The sequence below is a fragment of the Ovis canadensis genome, chromosome 18 (genome assembly GCF_042477335.2).
Source record: "Ovis canadensis isolate MfBH-ARS-UI-01 breed Bighorn chromosome 18, ARS-UI_OviCan_v2, whole genome shotgun sequence".
In the NCBI taxonomy this organism is placed as follows: Eukaryota; Metazoa; Chordata; class Mammalia; order Artiodactyla; family Bovidae; genus Ovis; species Ovis canadensis.
Window position 1 is genome coordinate 27067837 of NC_091262.1, and position 20934 is coordinate 27088770.

General features: G+C 48.0%; 1 protein-coding gene across 2 annotated transcripts in view; it reads right to left on the bottom strand.

Annotated features, from left to right (window-relative positions):
* Positions 1-20934, bottom strand: part of ST8SIA2 (ST8 alpha-N-acetyl-neuraminide alpha-2,8-sialyltransferase 2) — a 76835-nt gene that overhangs the window by 25578 nt on the left and 30323 nt on the right. For both annotated transcript variants that reach the window (XR_011250135.1, XM_069558679.1), the window contains exons 2-3: positions 6312-6374; positions 3962-4090 (exon numbers count right to left, since the gene is read on the bottom strand). Coding sequence is in view for 1 of the 2 variants with exons in the window: in XM_069558679.1 (XP_069414780.1) it covers positions 3962-4090; positions 6312-6374 (192 nt within the window). In the remaining variant the exon portion in view is untranslated. The remainder of the gene's footprint in view (positions 1-3961; positions 4091-6311; positions 6375-20934) is intronic.

Here is a 20934-nt window from a genome sequence, read left to right on the forward strand (position 1 = left end):
AAAGAGCCCCCAGAAAGCCCATAGAGAAACTCCTCTGTGCCTGAATTAATTTCTAACTAATTATGAGAAATTACTACCAATTATTAAACAGCATTCCAAATCACTCACAGAATCTTTATTATGAATAATGTTGGTGACTAATTGAAGGAAGATGAAGGAGATCCTTTTCCCCGCTGGGTGAAGGCACGCTGTTCCTGCTGAGGTGGCTGTGTGCTTGCAGGCTCCCCACGAAGGCCACAGTCTGTTCTTCTCCAAAGGGGTGGGGATATCCTTTTCTCTACCCGGTGGTGGGAGAAAGGGCAAGTGGGGATCACAGGTGGGCTTGTTCTGGCAGAAAGTTTTCATTCACGGGTGCTGCGCATATGTTGCTCAGCCACTCGGTCGTGCCCAACTCTTGAGACCCTGTGGACTGGAGCCTGCCAGGGTCCTCTGTCCATGGGATTTGCCAGGCAAGAATACTGGAGTGGGTTGCCACTTCCTACTCCAGGGGATCTTCCCAACCCAGGGACCAAACCTCCATTTATTGCATTGGCAGGCAGTTTCTTTACCACTGAGCCACACTGGGATGAATGAAAGTCAAAGTATTAGTTGCTCAGTCATGTCTGACTCTGCGACCTCATGGACTGTAGCTCACCAGCCTCCTATCCATGAGATTTTCCAGGCAAGGATACTGGAGTGGATTGCCATTCCCTTCTCCAGGGGATCTTCCCCACCCAGGACTGGAATCCAGGTCTCCTCAACTGCAGGCAGATTCTTTATCATTCTGCCACCAGGGAAGCCTGGGGTGAATAGGAGCTCCCCCAAATATATGAGGCTTCCCGGGTAGTTCAGCTGGTAAAGAATCCACCTGCAATGCAGGAGACCCTGGTTCGATTCCTGGGTTGGGAAGTTCTGCTAGAGAAGGGCTAGGCTACCCACTCCAGTATTCTTGGGCTTCCCTTGTGGCTCAGCTGGCAAAAAATTCGCCTGCAATGCAGGAGACCTGGGTTCAATCCCTGGGTTGGGAAGATCCCATGAAGAAGGAAATGACAACTCACTCCAGTATTCTTGCCTGGAAAACCCCCATGGACAGAGGAGCCTGGCAGGCTACAGTCCATGGGGCAGCAAAGTGTCAGACACAACTGAATGACTAAGCACAACACAGCCCAGACCAAATATATGTCCACCTCCTAACTAGCTCAGTTGTAAAGAATCCGGCTGCAATGCAGGAGACCCTGGTTTGATTCCTAGGTGGGAAAGATCTGCTAGAGAAGGGCTAGGCTACCCACTCCAGTGTTCTTGGTCTTCCCTTGTGGCTCAGCTGGCAAAAAAATCCACCTGCCATGTGGGAGACCTGGGTTCAATCCTGGGTTGGGAAGATTCCCTGGAGAAGGGAAAAGCTACCCACTCCAGTATTCTGGTCTAAATAATTCTATGGATTGCATCGTCCATGGGGCCACAAAGAGTCGGACACGACTGAGCGACTTTCACTTCACTTTCACTTTCCTAACCCTTGGGAACGGCAAGGTGCTATATTTGGAAATAGCATCTTTGCAAATGTAATTAAATTAAGGATCTTGAGGTCATCTTGATTACCCCGCTGGGCCTAAATCCAATGGCAAGTGCCCTTATCAGAGACAGGAGAGGGGACACACAGCCCCAGAGGGAAAGGCTCTGTGAAGACGGGGCAGAGACGAGCGGCTCGGCCACACGATGGGGAGCACCTGGACTCAGCAGAAGCTGGAAGGGGTGAAGACAGAGTCTCCTTTGGAGCCTTCAGAGGCCATGCTCAGAATTCGGGCCCCCAGAACAGTAAGAGAATGCATTTTCTTTTTTCTGAAGCATCAAGTTGGTGGAAATTTGTTACAGCAGCCTCAGGCCTAGTGCTCCCCAGGACTGCTGACCAGGGGTCAGTAAGGGCAGGCTGGCAGCTGTTGGGGTGTAAGATGAAGGCTGGGGCCCCCATCACGGGGACCTCAGAAGAGACCCTGAACGAGGGGGGCAGAAGGGAGGTGACAAGGGTCCACTCCTTCAGGCACTTTCTCAGCTGCCAGCCCTCCCAGCTCATCCTTCCTACTCCCCACACCTCCTCAGGTCCCAAAGCCAAGCTTCAAGAACCAGGGGGTGGGGGCACCTGAAGGCGGCAGCTCCCCACTCCACGTGGTGGCCCTTCCAGCGGCTAAGGTCAAGGCTGACTACCAGGCCCCCACCCCCCGGTTCTCAGCCTTCTTCCCGTGATGTCAGAGCTTTCCTGCCTGGTCCTGGCTCCCACACCAGCATCCCCTCCTCTCCTCCTCCTGAGGGGTGCTCCAGCAACGCTGAGCACAGACACCAGACTTTAGGCAGCAGCGTGGCGTGCCTGGCAAACTGCCAAGTATCCCTCAAAACCCACTGCTCCTGGCAAGTTCTCTCCTGGCTGGCTCTCGTAGTCCCCTTGCAAAATGAAGTGCTTTCCCCACCTATTTCTATGAGGTAACACTGCCCATTGCCAGCATCTCACTGCCGCGCTCTAGCTCTGTGACGCTTGGGTCTCCTGCGAGCATGTCTGATTCACGTCAGCTCCCGGCACACCGTCTGCAAGGGAATGGCTGGGCTACACTGACCAGTCTGTGCCGGGTCTACTGTGGCTCTGTCAAAGCCAAGTGGCCACCGTGCTGACCCTGGAACCCCCCGCCACAGCTCCCCATTCCCACCGCCCAACGGTGACCACACCACTCTGAAAACATCACTCTGTAAAGGTCAGGACAAAAGGGGCTTCCCTGGGGGCCCAGTGGTGGTGAACCCACAGGAGACATGGGTTTGATCCCAGATACGGGATGACTCCCCATGCCAAGGGGCAGCTGAGACTGCACCACGAGTACTGAGCCCAGGCTCTCGACTACTGAGCCCACACACGGCGACTACTGAGCCCGTGCGTGGGGACTACTGAGCCCGCGCATGGGGACTACTGAGCCCGCGCGTGGGGACTACTGAGCCCGCGCGTGGGGACTACTGAGCCCTCGCGTGGGGACTACTGAGCCCGCGCATGGGGACTACTGAGCCCGCGCGTGGGGACTACTGAGCCCGCGCGTGGGGACTACTGAGCCCGCGCGTGGGGACTACTGAGCCCAAACAGGGCGACTACTGAGCCCGCACGCGGGCACTACTGAGCCCACACGGGGCTACCATTGAGCCCACACGCGGGCACTACTGAGCCCACAGGACGACTACTGAGCCCACACGCGGGGACTACTGAGCCCACACGCGGCGACTACTGAGCCCACGTGCCCTAGAGGTCATGCTCCGCGACGAGAGAAAGAGAATCGACCGCAATGAGAAGCCCCCGCACTGCGACCGGAGAAAAGCTCTGTGCAGTGAGCAAGACCCAGCACAGCCAAAAATAAATAAATTAATCATTTTTTTTTTTTAAAGATCAAGACAAGAGCTGGTCTTTGGTTAAACAGACCCTCCCTTTGTGGTTAGGCGTCCCGTCAGCTCCTGGGTCACCTGCTGCTAGGATGAGACTTTTTATTTTCATGTCATTAGGGAGGGGCTTGCTGACCCAAGGACCACGGGAGGGGATAACTCTCCAGAGGCGAACGGGAAGACCCTCACCGCTGAAAGCTGGGGATGGATGGAAGCAGCAAGGACTGCTGCTTCAGGCTCCTCTGGAAAGAAGCCATCTGTGATCTCCATGCCCACCCCCCTACCCCTGCCAGGCTCTCTCTGCTACTGATCCGGAGCCTCGCTCCTTCCAAACCCAGGACCTCAGCTGGCTGCTCCTGCCCCCTCCCCACTCCAGTCACCGCACACACATGTTGGGCTGCCGGGCTTGTCTTAGGTTTTTATTTCCAATTGATCGCTTAGAGATGAAACCTGCCTCAGCTGGAGGTAAACATTTTATTTCTATCCTGACTTCCTTAGGTGATGGAGAGCAGCAATTTGCTGGCTTGTGCCGAAGAAGGCCAAGTCTGTCTCTTGTCCTAGAGGTAATTACCACTACCTGATCCTCAGAGAGAGCGTCTGGTTGTGTCTCCATTTGGCCGAGGCTGGCTGGATGTTGTGCTTAATGGTTTCATTACTTCTGTCAACAACAGCTGGCGATGAGGAGCCATTTATCACAACTTCAGCTCTGAAAGTGGGGGGGAAAAAAGAGGAAGAGGGGAGACATGATCTGTTAGCAAGCCAATGACAAGCCTAATAGGTTTGTTTTTGCACGAGCTTGAATGTAAACTTCTTCGGAGGAGCAAAATTGCCGTTATTACCTGGGAAGGGAAGGAAGTCTATTTATCTTCTAGAATGCACCAACTCTCTCCCTCAGGTATAACCTACATATATTCTGGGAGACAGGAAAGGGGTGATAAACTGTCTTTCTCCCCTCTCCCACCCACAATGTTTCCTCTGAGTGAAGCTTAGCAGTCACTGTCGGAATAGTAATCCGTCTTCAAGCCACTTTTGCAAAACTCTGCAGAGCACTTGCATTAACAACTTCGTATCATAAGATGGTTTGCAAACTTAATAAAGAGGAAAACAAAAACTCATACTGGGGCAATGGGATGTAGCCTTATCTCATTATCCCTTGTTTGTAAGATGCCTCTTCAAATACCCGCCTTGTTCCAGAGTTATTCGTGCTCTGTTTCTCTTCCCCACTAGACTGGCAGCAGGGGACCTTCCTCACTCGTTTCTGCATTCCCCAATGGTCTAACATAGCAGATGCTCAATAAATAAGTGCTTGCTGAATTTGAATTTGACCCTAGGGGAGCCTGGATGGATGAAGTTGCTGGCTGGCTCTGAATGCCTGAGGCCACTCATACATAATTCTGGGTGCGTACCATCATCTTCCCACCTGACTCAGGCATTACAGGACCTGCTTGAATTCAGCTGCTGGAAATCTATGCTAGTGGGTTTCTAAGAAACCAGGTTACAATTACATCTCTAAAGGCAGCACAGGAACCACAGTGGTGCTTGTGGGTCACATTGCAAGTTCCTTTTGTGTGTGCTGACGGCACATTCTCTCAGTTAGAATGACAAGTGGATTTGTGATGCCAAAGTCTGGAGCTTGAAAGGATTCAAACCAAACATCTATGTCCTCTGCATTTACCTTGGAACAGCCATGCTAAAAGAGATGAAATCCTTTTAACAGGTCTAAACCCAGGGCTCTATTTTGCTTTTTGTAGGTAGAGAAGAAATTTACTTGGGGGACTTGCTTTCTCCCCACATACCTCCATTCCCCAAACTTCTGACTCCTCTGGCTGATACTACTTGTCAGAGATTCAAAAATATGCACCTTTGGCAGAGAACGGAAAATTCAAGGGTTTTGAGTATTCCTCCAGCTGACAGGCCTATAGGGAGCTATCAAAGGAAACAGAAGACCTGACCCTTTGCAATTTTTGCTGTTTTTCATGAACAGAGGCAGAGGGTGTAGTGGAGAGATTTCACAAGCTGTGAGACTACAGGCAAATTACTTTATCACTCTGAGCCTCAGTTTCCCCATTTACAGAAAGAGGGTGTGGAAGAGGAAGATATTCTCTGAATCGGGACTAGGCATGGTCCCACCATAGCCAGTGGCAAGTCTGGGTCTGTTGGCTTGTAAAGCATTTTCTCACTCTCCAGCATCAAGCTGTCCTCTGGCCAAAGACTGTCATTTGGGGAAACACTCTTTTAGATTTAGAGTGCACCTTCAGTAATCATGGGCTTCCCTTGTGGCTCAGCTGGTAAAGAATCCACCTGCAATGTGGGAAACCCGGGTTCGATCCCTGGGTTGGGAAGATCCCCTGGAGAAAGGAAAGGCTACCCACTCCAGTACTCTGGCCTGGAGAATTCCATGGACTGTATAGTCTGTGGGGTCACAAACAGTCAGACATGACTGAGTGACTTTCACTGCACTTTCAATAATCAAGGTTAACAGTTCTGAGATGACTTCCTAAATATTTTTAAGAGGTCTCAACAAAGTTTCTGAGTGCTCTAGTTTCCATCTTTATCTCTCCCTATGAAATTGGGTGAAAATCCTGATTCCTTTCAGAGTCTCCAATATTTGGCAAAAATTCAAGTTATGAATAAGCTCATTGGTGGCTCAAGTGCCTCCAAGTGGGTGGGCTCCTTTTCAGAAAGACTCTTACCCATTTGAATTTTCCATCTCCCAGCCTCTAGACCGGGGCCATTTCCTGGGCTCTTCTATCAACAGCCCCCTCCCCCCGCCCGCACACACACGCTGATTAGAGAAATGCAAAGCCAAAGTGAAACGAAACAGATCTATTTGCTAAGTAAGAAGGGCACCATCCAGCAAAGAGGAGAAGCAGATTAATAGCTGCCTTACAGCAAAAACAAATGAACACAAAATCTAATTTACAAACCTATTAGATTTGCTATGTAAGCTGTTCACAGCTGATCTGATTGTACCTCTGCCTCCAGAATTCCTGCAAGACAAAGGAAATGCATTATTTATAAATCCAGCTCTTTTTTACAAAGCCCTCTTCAGTCGCCAAGAGTCCTGCAGCCCACCTTGGAGAAGTACAAAGGGAGGATGCATTATTGCCCCGGCTTCTCCAGAATGGACAGCATCCTGATCTAGCCACAAATCCAAGTCTTTGAGGGGGAAGCTGACCTCTGGTCCTTTCCTGCCTCCCACTTGAGCACTGTTTCAATTCCCACCTAGGTTTCCACTTGAGAATTTTATCTGACTTCGAGACAGACTCCTCTGGGATTCATCCCCTCTGGTTAACCCCACAGGCTAGCATGCTTTAGCACAACTCAGCACCTGTTGTAGCATGACTCGGCCTTAACTCTAGCCTGACTCAGCATCTGCCCTTCGTCTTTTGCTTTCACTTACCTTGATAAAAGTGAAAGACGAGAGTGAAAAGGTTGGCCTGAAAACAAAGATCGTGGCATCCAGTCCCATCACTTCATGGCAAACAGATGGGGGAAAAGTGTAAATAGTGGCAGCTTGTTTTCTTGGGCTCTAAAATCACTGTGGACAGTGACTTCAGCCAAGAAATTAAAAGACTCTTGCTCCTTGGAGGAAAAGATATGACAAAACCTGTACAAAACCTGTATTAAAAAGCAGAGACATCACTTTGCCTACAAAGGTTCATATAGTCAAGGCTCTGATTTTTCCAGCAGTCATGTACAGATGTGAGAATTGAATCATGAAGAAGGCTGAGTGCCAAAGAAATGATGCTTTTGAGCTGTGGTGTTGGAGAAGACTCTTGAGACTCCCTTGGACAGCAAGGAGATCAAACAAGTCTATCCTAAAGGAATTATGCCCTGAATATTCACTGGAAGGACTGATGCTGAAGCTGAAGCTCCAACACTTTGGCCATCTGATGCAAAGAGCTGACTCACTGGAAAAGAACCCGATGCTGGGAAAGATTGAAGGCGGGAGAAGAGGACGACAGAGGGTGAGATGGTTGGATGGCATCACTGACTCAATGGATGTGAGTCTGAGCATGCTCCAGGAGTTGGTGATGGACAGGGAAGCCTGGTGTGCTGCAATCCATGGGGTCACAAAGAGTCAGACACGGCTGAGCGACTGAACAACAGCAACAACAACTTGTGCTGAGCTGTTGTCCACCATATTGTCTCCAAACTTAAGATCTCAGAAGTTCAACAGAGGCAGCGAGACTGATTCCACCAGTGCCTCCAACCAAGGGTGAAAATGATTTGCTTTTTGGTGGCAGGAAAAATAATGGCAGTGTCACTTTGTAGGGGAGCAGGAGATGGGTGAGTATTAGTGTCCTTTGCTTCTTCCTCTGGAGGATAAGCTGTGGGAGTCAAAGCACTTTAAGGCCTTTCCAGTCCCACCGTGTCTTCAGTTCTGTGACATTCTCTGTTCTGGGTGGGGGCTATAGGGCCATGAAGTTTCACCCTACTTTGCCAGTTGCACCGGGTCAGGGGAGAGATGAGTCTATCTGCCGTGGTATTCAGCCCACTTTGTGCTCTGTGTGTGTTTTTAAAAGTTGTATGTGAGACTGAGGCAGGAGGCAGATGGACCTCCCCGACCCAGGGCAAAGCTATTGGAGATTCATTCCCTATTGACTGAAACTCCAAGATGAGTGTAGCAGGACAATTAAGGGAGGAGGCTGGGCCCTGCTCAGACCACACGTTTCATTCCTGAAGTCAGGAGACCTCCCCAACCACACGTGCACAAAAAAGGCTCCTTGGAGGCCGAAGGGGAGTCACGGTAAGGGAGGTTCTACCCAGACGCCTTTTTGGTAGAATCCATCTTGGCTAAGAGATGCATGCGCACACACAGGAGGATCCTGAGGTATGTCAGACAGAGACTGAGAACCAGGCAAATCATAATGACTGGCCAAAGGAAACCCAGAAGAAATGACCCACAGAAGTAATTCAAAGTGCCACGAGGGTGTGGCTCAGCGACTCTATTTCTCCCCGAGTCCACCCATGTGTCTGCCCGCATGTACTGTAACTCTTTGTCTTCTTAATATAATACTTGACTTGCTTCACTATTTTTATCTTCGTGGGAATTCTTTTCTGCAAAGCTGAAGGCCAGGGCCCTGGTCACTGACCACTGGTCTAGTGGCTAGGATCTGGTGCTTTCACCGTCATGAGTGAGTGAGTGACAGTTGCTCAGTCATGCCTGACTCTTTGCAACCCCATGGACTGTAGCCTGCCAGGCTCCTCTGTCCATGGAATTCTCCAGGCAAGATTACTGGAATGGGTTGTCATTTCCTTCACCACCACGACCTGGCCTCAATCTCTGGCTGGGAACCCAAGCCGTTGCAGAGCAAGGCCACCCAAGATCAAGACGAATGGTTAAATTAAATAATTTTCCCCACTGATTTGTAGGGTATGTGGTTTAAGGAGATGGTTTTCATACTCTTCTCATTTTTTAAAAGTTCCATCTAGACCTTCAGCCGAGGTGCTGGTATACTTCAAAGAAACAATTAAAATCACTGCAAAATCACTGTGTATTTAAAGAACCTTGTGATTTAATAGAAACTCTGAGGGGGAAGCCAATGCCTATTGCCTCACTGGTTTTAAGTTTGAAGCCAGAAATCCTAAATTTCTTTAGGATTCACATACTTGAAGATATAACATTGTGTGTGTGTGTATGTGAGTGTGTGTGTGTTTATGTTCTCCTGATAGACTGAAATGTCTTTTCGACACTGTTTGCAATAAGAATCATTCTGCCTCATAGCCAGATGAGCGGCAGCAGGAAGGGTGCTATGACTTACCCTGTGCCTCCTTGCAGGCATCTCTTCAGGTCTCAGATTTCATCACACACAGTCTAGTTTTTAATTGCATAGAGTATCATTGGTTCCTCACATTGCAATCAATGCATAATATCTCTTTCTTGTCTCTCTTCATTTCCCCTCGGGATGGCAGAGCACTCACACTTCTAATTCAAGGGTCTAGGACTACCCGGCCAGCTCCGGCTTGTAACCATAATCTATTATACTTAGGTCAGAGCCCAGGGGCTCTCCTGGGCATGCTGCTGTCCACAAGTCACTGACCTTTCACCATGCCCTGACCCTGACCCCTGTTTTCAAAATCAGCACTCCTTGTCGGGAGGGAAGGGTTGCTGGGCCAGATATTAAGTCAAGAATAGTAATTAAAAGTGTGGTCATAGCTCAAGATTAATGAAAAGTTAATGGAACAAAAAGATTGTCTAGAACTGATGTATTATCTTTTAAAAATTATCAATGAGAAATTGGATAAATGGTTTGAAGTAGTTGATTAATAATCTGGAGGTGAGTTGGAGGGAAATCAGGTTAAGTGTTTCCTGATTTTTATAAATTTCAAGTGGATTTACCTAGTGTTTCTCAGACCATAATAATGCTCCTATTCCTATCAGCAGTTTGCCATATTTTGTTTATCACCCATTCTACTATATACTTAAGTTTTCAAATTGACTCATCTTTTGAAAACTTCTTAACCTAAGCAACACCATCGGTGAAAATATGGGTTTCATATCATGAATATATATTCATTTGAAAAGAACATAAAACCATTACCCCCCAAAAATATTTATCAATGGAATTCATAAAATCATCTGACATTATCGCCAAGAACCCTTGTAGCACCTCTGGAAAAGACTGAATTAAACAGTTAAATATTTAAAGAAGGCAACCCATATGAAATCGGTATGAAGATGGAAGAGAATATTTATCAAATCCTGATGAGGTATGAGGAGCGAATCTGAAGGACTCCTAAAATTCAGAAGTGTAAGAAGAAACCCTAAGAGGGAATGCAGACAGATTTGACTTCATAAAAATTTTAAATTCTGCTTATTCAAACAGCAGAGCTCAACAAACTCTCTCCAGTGTCCTTCTTGGACTATGAGAGGGCTCCAGGTGAGGGGAACCCTGCATTTGGGTATCTATCTGGTTTACTGTAACCAGGGGTTTGGAGAGGATGCGATGCTGAGTACAACTGCCTCCTACCATCTTTCTCTTCTCTTGCCTCCAGGCCGGGTTCTGAGGAGCACTCAGGCCTGCTGACTGCGGTGCCACAAACCAGGCACTTTTTCATACTAAGAAAGTAAGTGAAAGTCGCTCAGTTCTGTCTGACTCTTTGCGACCCCCCACGGACTGTACAGTCCCTGGGATTTTCCAGGCCAGAATACTGGAGTGGGTAGCCTGTCCCTTCCCCGGGGCTTCATTCTAAAACTTCCTTAACCCTGGCTTTCTCGACCTCAGCTCTGCTGATGTTTCAGGTTGGTGTCGGGTGTCGGGGCAGCTAACTGGGCACTGCAGCCCTGGCCTCTACCTGCTCTAAGGCAGGAGCAACCCTCCCCACACCCCGCAAACTGTGACAACCAAAAATGCCTCCATGTGTCCCCTGGGGCAGGCAGGCAGAATTACCTCCGCTTGAGAACCTCTGCTCAGATTCTTGTCTTCCACCTGGTGCCTCCCCGCCCCCGTTTTCCCTCACCAGCCAACTGTTCCATCACCTTCCCAAGCCCAACCCCATGCCAAACTCCAAGCCCAACACCTATGCTTCCGCTCAAAACCCAATTTTCACTTCTCAGCCACCTTTCCCTTCTCCTCCCATAGCGTTTCGCTACAGCATTGGTCACCTTTTCATCTTTAGTTATTGCATGGGGTCACAGATAGGGGACATGAAAGGAGAGCTGTCATTCACCTAGTCCAAACTCATCCTCTTACAGTTGAAGGAACCAAGGTCTCGAGATCTGGTTCGGGCTTCAGCTTCCTTGGCTGCCGGCCACACTAGAGTGGAGGCCCTCGGGTGGTGTGCACTAACCATGCCTTTTCTTTTATCTGATGCTTTGACATCTGGGGGCTTGCTGACTTTGGAGGGGCAGCTTCTCTCAGGGTTAGCAGATTCCTAGAGACAGTAAACCACCGGCCTGGGAGGGCACCTTTCCAATGCAAACCAACCAATCTGGAGCCCAACCCCTCCTCTGTCCCACCACCTCCCTTGTTGGGATCTTACACCCTGAGTCACCGCCCACCTGCCATAATCAACGCAGAGCTAGGTACTGGACGTCTATGCATCTACTGTTTAATAAACCCAGGGATTACAGTCATCCCAGACACACAGGGTCAGCTCCTATGCCCCATAGTCTGCTGAAGTTATCCAAGACAGCCAGTCCTAAGCTGCTCACCCAGCCTCACCCTTGCTTCCTCTGCAAGCCACAGTAAAGGTTCTTGTCCACAGTTCCCCTCCCTCTGCCTCTTAAGGGACCTGGGGCTACTCCCTCAGCCCTGCATGATGTGGCGTGCCACCTTTTTTGGGATCTGGGAGTACAAAAAACACCGCTTTCAATGGCAGCCATTTCCTGATCTGTTGGCCTATTATTTCAAATAACAATAAACTATTATTATAGATATTATCTAAAATAGATATTATATCTATTAATATATAACATATTAATAGATATTATTATCTATTATTATTAAATAATAAAACTTAAAACAGGGAGACCTTATCTTGTTCACCTTAGCCTTGCACAGTACGTTACTCAATGGGACTTTTCTTCCTAAGTCTTTCCAGTAGCTTGCATAGTGTGTTCCCACATATTATTTATACCTGTGAAAGACACTGTTTCACCTCTCAGATACCCAGAGAATGGGGCATACTGTCATTCAAAGAAACTCAGGCTGCAGATGTTTGGCTCAAAATGAACTGCATGAATTGGCAAGGGATTTTTTTTTTTTGTCTAATTAGGTTTGGCCTCCATTGTTATTAAAATAAGCCTGCATCCCTTGTGACAGGGGAATGCTGAGACCTGCTTGGTTGAGTGACAGAAGAAGATGATCTGGTGAGAAAAATCTGCTAAAGATAATTAATCAACTTCTGAAATCATAGAAACAAAGATGCTTAGATCATCCAAGTGAAAAAATATATGGGAAAGCACTTTGCACACTATAAAGAACTCTATAAACAAGGTGCAATGTTCGTAACAACCAATGTCCACGTGACCTGCCCAATATTCTCAGTCATAGTTAGGATGGAGGTTGATTACTCCAAAGTGCTACATTTTGAGAAGTTAGTCTCCTTTCCACCACAAACATAATACTCTTTCCAACCAGTAGCTAAGATAATAAATAAAAATAGCATGTTACAAGAGAATAACATGCACAGTTGGATTTGTTTTCAGTGAAAAGCAATGAGCAAAGGTGAAAACTGTGTTTCTGTTTAGCCTCTTCATCCAAGCCCAGCTGTTTGTAGGTAAGGTCACGTTCTAGTGTGTTGGAGTCTCACAGCTGTGTTAGAATCTCCCACATCCTTGGTTTCTCACTGGAGAGTCAGGCTCGGTAAATGAACTTTCAAGAGCTGACAGCTTTAATTAAGAGTCTGGACCCAACTTAAGCAGCTGATTAGTCCTGAGAATAGAAGATTAAACTGAAGCACAAGTCATGAATTTGCAGGTGACTGCTTCTTCCTTCACAGTTTTGGGAGGATACTGAGTGTGTGTGTTCAGCCTGTGCACAGAAACCACTGGGGTTCCTGCCTGCTGCTCCTCCAAGGACACGTGGTGAGGGGAGAGGAAGGGAAAGAATGATTTAGCATCAGTCACATGAAGAGTGAGAGCTCCCAACAGGCTCCGAGCGTGGTTTTTAAACTGGCTTTTTTTTTTTTGTGGTGGTTGCTGTTCAGTCTCTGAGTCATGTCTGTCTCTTTGCAGCCTTATGAACTGCAGCACACCAGGCTTCCCTGTCTTTCACTATCTTCTGGAGTCTGCTCAAGCTCATGTCCATTAAGTTGGTGATGCCATCCAAGGACACATAAGTATGTGGTGCTCCGGACACATGGTGAGGAAAAAAGCAAGGAAAAGGATGATCTAGGGTCAGTCAGGTCCAACCATCTCATCCTCTGTCGCCCCCTTCTCCTCCTGCCTTCAATCTTTCCCAGCATCTGGGTCTTTTTCCAATTAGTCAGCTCTTTGCGTCAGGTAGACAAAGTATTGGGGCTTAAGCTTCAGCATCAATCCTTCCAATGAATATTCAGGGTTGATTTCCTTTAGGATTGACTGGTTTGATCTCCTTGCTGTCCAAGGGATTCTCAAGAGTCTTCTCCAGCATCACAATTCCAAAGCATCAATTCTTTGGCGCTCAGCCTTCTTTATGGTTCAACTCTCATATCTGTACATGACTAATGGAAAAGCCACAGCTTTGACTCTACGGACCTTTGTGAGCAAAGTGATGTCTCTGCTTTTTAATATGCTGCCTAGGTTTGTTACAGCTTTCCTTCCAGGGAGCAAGCATCTTTTAATTTCGTGGCTGCAGTCACCATCCACAGTGATTTCAGAACCCAAGAAAATAAAATCTGTCACTGTTTCCACTTTTTCCCCATCTATTTGCCATGAGGTGATGGGACCAGATGCCATGATCTTAGTTTTTTGAACGTTGAGTTTTAAGCCAACTTTTTCACTCGCCTCTTTCATCCTCACCAAGAGGCTCTTTTTCTACCATTAGAGTGGTATCATCTGCATATCTAAGGTTGTTGATATTTCTCCCAGCAATCTTGATTCCAGCTCGTGCTTCATCCAGTCTGGGCATGTCACACGATGCACTCTGCATAGAAGTTAAATAAGCAGGTTGACAACATACAGCCTCGATGTACTCTTTTCCCAGTTTTGAACCAGTCTGTTGTTCCATGTCTACTACTAACTGTTGCTTCTTGGCCTGCATACAGGTTTCTCTGGAGATAGGTAAGGTGGTCTGGTATTCTCATCTCTTTAAGAATTTTCCACAGTTGGTTGTGATCCACACAGTCAAAGGCTTTTTGTGGAAAAATATGCATAATACAAAATGTCCATTTTGTCCTTTTTCAGTGTACCATTCAGGGGCATCCACTCTGTTCACAAGATCGTGCAGCCATCACCATCTCTAGGATTTTTTCATCCCTCCCAACAGAAACTCTGTCCCCTTGCTTCTTTCTGGTGAACTTGCCAGACTGTGTTACCTGAATCTCTCTCCTAGACTTATACTCTGTCCACCCTAACAGTGCTGGAGAACTTGTCATAAGGGGAAGCAAGTTAAGGGTACAAGCTCTGAGATAATACTCCCAGGGTCTCCATTCTAACTGAGCTAATCATTAGCTGTGTGATCTTGGACCACTGCTCCAGGCTTACGTTTGTTCATGGAGTGACTGTAGAGATTTAACGAGCTAATAAGTGCAGAGATGTAGAACAGTGCGTGACACGTCGTAAGGAACTTGATATTGATGTTATCCTTATTTTGACTTTTTGCAACCTTTTAAAAATGCAGGAACTTCCCTGGTGGTCCAGGGGCTGGGACTCCGCACTCTCAGTGTGGGGGTGGGGGGGCCTGGATTTGATCCCTGGTTGGGATCCCTCATGCAACTAAAGATCCCCCAGGACACAGCTAAAAACTCCCACGGCTGGGGATCCCACACGCTGCAATGAAGATCGAGGATCCCACATGCAGCAGCTGGGGCCCAGGACAGCCAAATATGTAAATAAATAAGTACTTGTTCTTAGAAAAAGTCAAATCATCTTGACTTGAGAGGCACATGATAACAGGTAGCCGCCCAGATCTGACCTGTGAGCTACGCTTTCCTAACTTGTTCTCTAGGATCAGTTCAGTTCAGTCGCTCAGTCATGTCCGACTTCTGCCATCCCATGGACTGCAGCACTCCAGGCTTCCCTGTCTGTCACCAACTCCTGAAGCTTACTCAAACACATGTCCATCGAGTCGGTGATGCCATCCAACCATCTCATCCTCTGTCATCTCCTTCTCCTCCCACCTTCAATATTTCCCACCATCAGGGTCTTTTCTATGAGTCAGTTCTTTGTATCAGGTGGCCCAAGTATTGGAGTTTCAGCTTCAGCGTAAGTCCTTCCAATGAATATTCAGGACTGATTTCCTGAATAGTCTTCTCTAGGATGTTAGGAGCAAAATGCCCCTCCACGTAGCATCTTTGCCATATGTCTCCTGATGACATCCTTCTGGTGGAGATAGGCTTCTACTGCCAGAGGAAGGCTTTCCTGAAGTCACAGCTCCAACAGTGAGGACCACAAACTCCTCCACTGCCAGCTCCTTATGTGGATCACAGTGAAAGCTGGAACAGGCCAGGCACTTTCGGACTGCCAGCCAGGATCCTGCGTGATGGTATAGGGGGCTCCCTCTCAGCAGCTTCAGCCTTATTGCTGTTGTTCAGTCACTCAGTTGTGTCTGACTCTTTGCAACCCCATGGACTGCACACGCCAGGCTTCCCTGTCCTTCACTATCTTCGAGTTTGCTCAAATTCATGTCCATTGAGTCGGTGATGCCATTCAATCATCTCCTCCTCTGTTGTCCCCTTCTCCTCTTCAGCCTTACAGCCAGCAAAGGACACTGCTGATAGTATGATGCTTGCACCAAATTTAGGGTTATTCCCAGTGCCACCCGTGTCTGGCATCAATGTGGTCACCTTCCTCCAGGTCCATCTACTCCACTTCCAGCTTCTCAGGTCTAACAGTCTCACTCAACAGTCCCTGAGAGGCCTTTTGCTGTTCAGCAGGTCTGATCATTGCCCCAGAGCCCTTGGACCTCACAGATACTGAAACACCACTGGGCACAGAGCTCTGAAGAAACCAGTGGTATCCTTGACAATGGTGTTTCCATGATGACTGAGATCTCTGGTTACTGGGTGTTGTAAGTGCCAATGGGATGTCATGTCAGCAAGCTCACGGGCTTCTGTCTTCTTACACCCTCCTCCCGAACACTCAGCTCCTTCTGCCATCTCCTCTCCCTTCATGCTTAATATGGTTTGATGTATCCACTGGATGTGATTTCAGCAAACTTTTGTTTGTGAATCAGCTTCCATCAGCTGGAACAAAAAGATACCGGCTCACTCTTGGCTCTCCCCTCTGCTCAACCTCAGAAAACATCCGTGAGAGCTGAAGGCTTTGATTCCAGCCAATTTCCCCAGTCTCTTATGCTAGTCATCTGCACATCAGAAAAATAAACAAGCCACTGGGATGCCAAGCATTTCCCTAACACTTACTCCTGATCTTTCCTCTTTCTCATCATGAAATTGTCACCAACAACCAGAAGAGAGTCCAGAGAATGTGTCTTCCAGACCAGAACACTTATGGAATAAACCGAGACCGCAACTGAGGCAGGAAAGGACGCCTGACTTGAGATGACCAGTTCATGTGGGAATGGCCCTCCAATTGACACTCATCTTATAAAGAAGACAGACTTTATGATACAAAGATTTTTCAGAGAATGCTGCATCACAAATCCAGATCATTCAAAACCCTAGAAACCAAGGCAGTTACAACTCAGAGGTGATACATATCTAGGTAGTTGGTTGAACTGGATATGTATCTATGTATGCAGTTGGAACTGGTGAAAGCTATCATTAAAGAAGATTTCTTCAGTAATTTGTTGCTATTTAGTCCCTAAGTCATGTCCTACTCTTTTGTGACCCCCTGAACTGTAGCCTGCCAGACTCCTCTGTTCATGGGATGTTCTAGGCAAGAATACTGGAGTGGGTTGCCATTTCCTTCTCCAGTGGATCTCCAGTAATTCTTGGCTGTGGAGCCTTTTGTGAGTCCCTTGTCCCTCCCACCCATTCTGAAGACTGCTCTACAGTGAGTCAGGGTCCCTTAACCTGTCCTGGTATTGTGGTCACACCTATAGCAAGGTTTTCCTATACTCAGCTACCCCTGCAGCTTCACCTAGCATGTGGCTTCACTGCCTAGACTGCGGGCAAGCCTGGGACAAGGTCCTGCTCATCTCTGTATTGCCATGGAGCGGAGGAGGTCACGTGTCTCCTGCAGATTCAATGTGCTTCTGAAGATGACTGCTGCTGCTGCTGCTGCTGCTAAGCTGCTTCAGTCGTGTCTGACTCTGTGCGACCCCATAGACGGCAGGCCACCAGGCTCCCCCATCCCTGGGATTCTCCAGGTAAGAATACTGGAGAAGATGACTACTGGATGAATAAATGAGCCAAGAAAGCCGAGGCCATTCCTTCTCTGGAGAGAAAAGGGTTCAGCCCCTCCGGTAGCATGGCTCAGGGAGGAAGAAGGGAAACCCCAGCCTCACTCCCACCCCCACTGCCCACCTACCACAGCTGCGAAGCGTGCTCCAGACCCAGGGCCTTTGCACTGGCTGTTCTCCTCCGTGGAAAGTTTTTCCAACAGATACTCCATGGCTCCCTCCTCCCTTTCCTCTTTTTTCAAGTCTTGATCACATCGGACCTTCTCAGAGTGGCCTTCCCTGCCCGTCCCATTCAACACTGCACCTGCTGTCCTCCTCCTCCATGGAGGTCCTCCTCTCTCCCATCTCCTTGTATCTTTACATCACTTGTTCAGTCGCTCAGTCATGTTCAACTCTTTGTGACCCCATGAACTGCAGCACGCCAGGCCTCCCTGTCCTTCACTATCTCCTGGAGTTTTCTCAGACTCATGTCCATTGAGTTGATGATGCCATCCAACCATCTCATCCTCTGTCATCCGCTTCTCCTCCTGCCTTCAATCTTTCCCAGCATCAAGGTCTTTCCCAATGAGCTGGTTCTTTGCATCAGGTGGCTGAAGTATTGGAGCTTCAGCATCAGTCCTTCCAGTGAATATTCAGGTTTGATCTCCTTTAGGATTGCCTAGTTTGATCCCCTTGCAGTCCAAGGGACTCTCAAGAGTCTTCTCCAGCACCACAGTTCAAAAGAATCAATTCTTCAGTGCTCAGCCTTCTTTATGGTCTAGCTTTCACATCCATAAATGACTGCTTCCTTGATGGCTCAGAGAGTAAAGAATCTGCCTGCAATGCAGGAGACCCAAGTTCGATCCCTGGGTCAGGAAGATCCCTAGGAGAAGGGAATGACTCCCCAGTCTAGTATTCTTGCCTGGAAAATTCCTTGGACAAAGGAGCCTGGCGGGCTACAGTCCATATTGTCGCAGAGAGTTGACATGCCTGAGTGACTAACACTTTCATCACTATTTCATGTATTACGTGCATGGTCTTCCTTTGCCACAGGACTGCAGGCTCCACGACAGAAGTACTGCGCCTGTCTCAGTGACTGCTATGCCTCTAGTGCCTGGACATCATGAAAGGTCTGTGAATATTTACAAATAGCAGGAAGCTGCCTCCTCCCATCCTTTGTTACGACAGAGAAGGCAGCTGTCCTCTTACCCAAACCCGATACCTCCACCTGTGCTCTGAAATGCATCCTTTCCAGTCTTCCGTGATTATTACTCTATCAACTATTTCCTCTCTCTTCCTCATCTTTTTACAGCTTCCTTCCAGCTGCCTGATAATTCTAGTCTTTTTCTTGGTCTTTGTATGTCAGACTCCAGTCTGCAAATTTTGTATTAGTTCCTGTAAGCCTCACGGTAGCCTGAGGATGCAGAAATGATGATGCATTTCTACATGAGAACAAACAGAGGCACAGAAAGGGGGGAAATTCTGCCCGGGGCCACACAACCCCCAAGCAGGGGTGACACGGTTTGAACCCAGCAGGCTGGCTCAGACCAGTGCCTGGTCGCGTCGCCATGCAGCTGGCTCATCCCCACTCGCATTTATGTACGTTTGCTTGTCTCACCTCCAGTAAACGACCCGACCCTCCTTCCATACACCCCTCGCTGCTTCTCTGTCTCTCGCCAGCATTTGCAGACGTCTGCACTACCAGTGACTCCTCGCTTCACCATCTCCCCTCCCATTCCGTTCTGGTTCATGTCCCCGTCACGCTATCAAAAGTGCTCTTGTATGAACATCTTGTGATGGGCAAGTCTGTCTCCATTTTATTTGAACACTGTCAACTTTTGATGATGGTGGCATGTCTCCCTTCCTGGATTAGTAAAGTCAGGGCTTCCTGGGTCTGGCCACAGAGTGGGCCTGGACAAACCTTCTTCCCCTGGAGGAAATAAGCTACTGGGAAGAGACATGATAAATGGCTCCAAGTGGAGAGAAAGGTTAGAGCCCTCGGGGCATCTTTCAGATTCCTTCTGGCTCTGGAAATCCATTATTTTAAATCATCTCCTCTCAAACACTTTAAGGTTCTACTAATAATGACACGAAATTCCTCCTTGATTCTGTTCCCTTGACAGAGGGCACCCTCCCCAATTAAAATCTCAATTTTTCTCTCTATTCACACCCAACAAAATTGTGTCCAGCATTGCTTTCTTTCAAAATACAGAAAATATTTTTCTTACAAAATATATTAGTTTTACAAAATTTTCAAATACTAAATATGGTTGAACTTTTTTTCAACAGCTTCCTCGCCCCCTCTCCACCAGAATTTACTCCCCAAGAGCGATGGCTTCAGTGTTCCAAGTCAGACATGTTAACAAAACCCATCCTTAGGATGGGGATGTGGATTCCAAGAGAGCAGTGAAGATGATGAATAACTTCCTTTGCTTGAGCTTCACCCTGTGCCAGGCACTGTACCAGTGGTATGTTAATTTGCATATTTTGGTTTTATAAATAGGACACACAGGCTCAAAAAGGTTAAGTGATTTGCCCAGGGTCAACCCTAGCAAATAAACTGGCAGAGCAGGGATTCGAGTTGCATGTGGTCAAACCACGTGTGCCTGCAGAACGCTGGCCCCTGTACCCTGCCCTTCACCTACTGCACATAAGGATTTAATATACAGTCAGGGAGATGCTTGAGACTTAAGAGGAAGCAAAGGTTATTCAGGGCTTCCCCAGTGCTCAGTGGTAAAGAATCTGTCTGCAATGTAGGAGCCACAGGAGATACAGCTTCAATCCCTGGGTTGGGAAGATCCCCTGGAGGAAGGCATAGCAACCCACTCCAGTATTCTTGCCTTGAGGATCCCATGGACAAAGGAGCCTGGTGGGTTACAGTCCATGGGGTCGCGAAAGAGTCGGCACAACTGAAGCAACCCAGCACACACACATGCAAAGGTTATTCAGTAAGTAGTTGCGAGACATGTGATGAGCTAACCGGGAAAATATTCAAGTCAGATTCTCCACTGGGACCACACCAATAAGGATGAAATATGATCTAGCCATGAAGAGTTATGCTTAGGAGGAGTTTTATATGAAATTCATTCAACCGCATTTTCGTCCATTTGGGCAGCCAGAACATAATGCCATGGCCCGGGAGGCTTATAAACAACACTGGTTGACTGCTCAGCACTCTGGAGGCTAGAGGTCTGAGATCAGGGTGCCAGGGTGCCCAAATGAGGGCCCCTCCTGGGTCACAGGCATCTTGTATCCTCACAAGGCAGAAGGGGTGAGGGGTCTTTGGAGCCTCTTCCATTAGGGCACTAACCCTATTCATGAGGGCCCCACCCTCATGACCTAACTACCTCAAAGGCCCCCTCTCCTAATAATCATCACACTGGGCATTAGGGTTCCAACGTGTGAATCTGGTGGGGACAAAAACATTCAAGCCACCGCACTTCCGTGTGTGTCCACTATGGACAGTGCCTTGCCTCCTGCAAAACCTTCATGGAGAGGTTTGGCAGCCCTGAAAACTCCTCGTTTCATTCATGTCACATGGTGTGGATAAATCCGTGCTCTTTAAAGAGAAGCAGAACGCCCATCCCACATGCTGCGCTCTTGAACCCAGCTCGCTGGG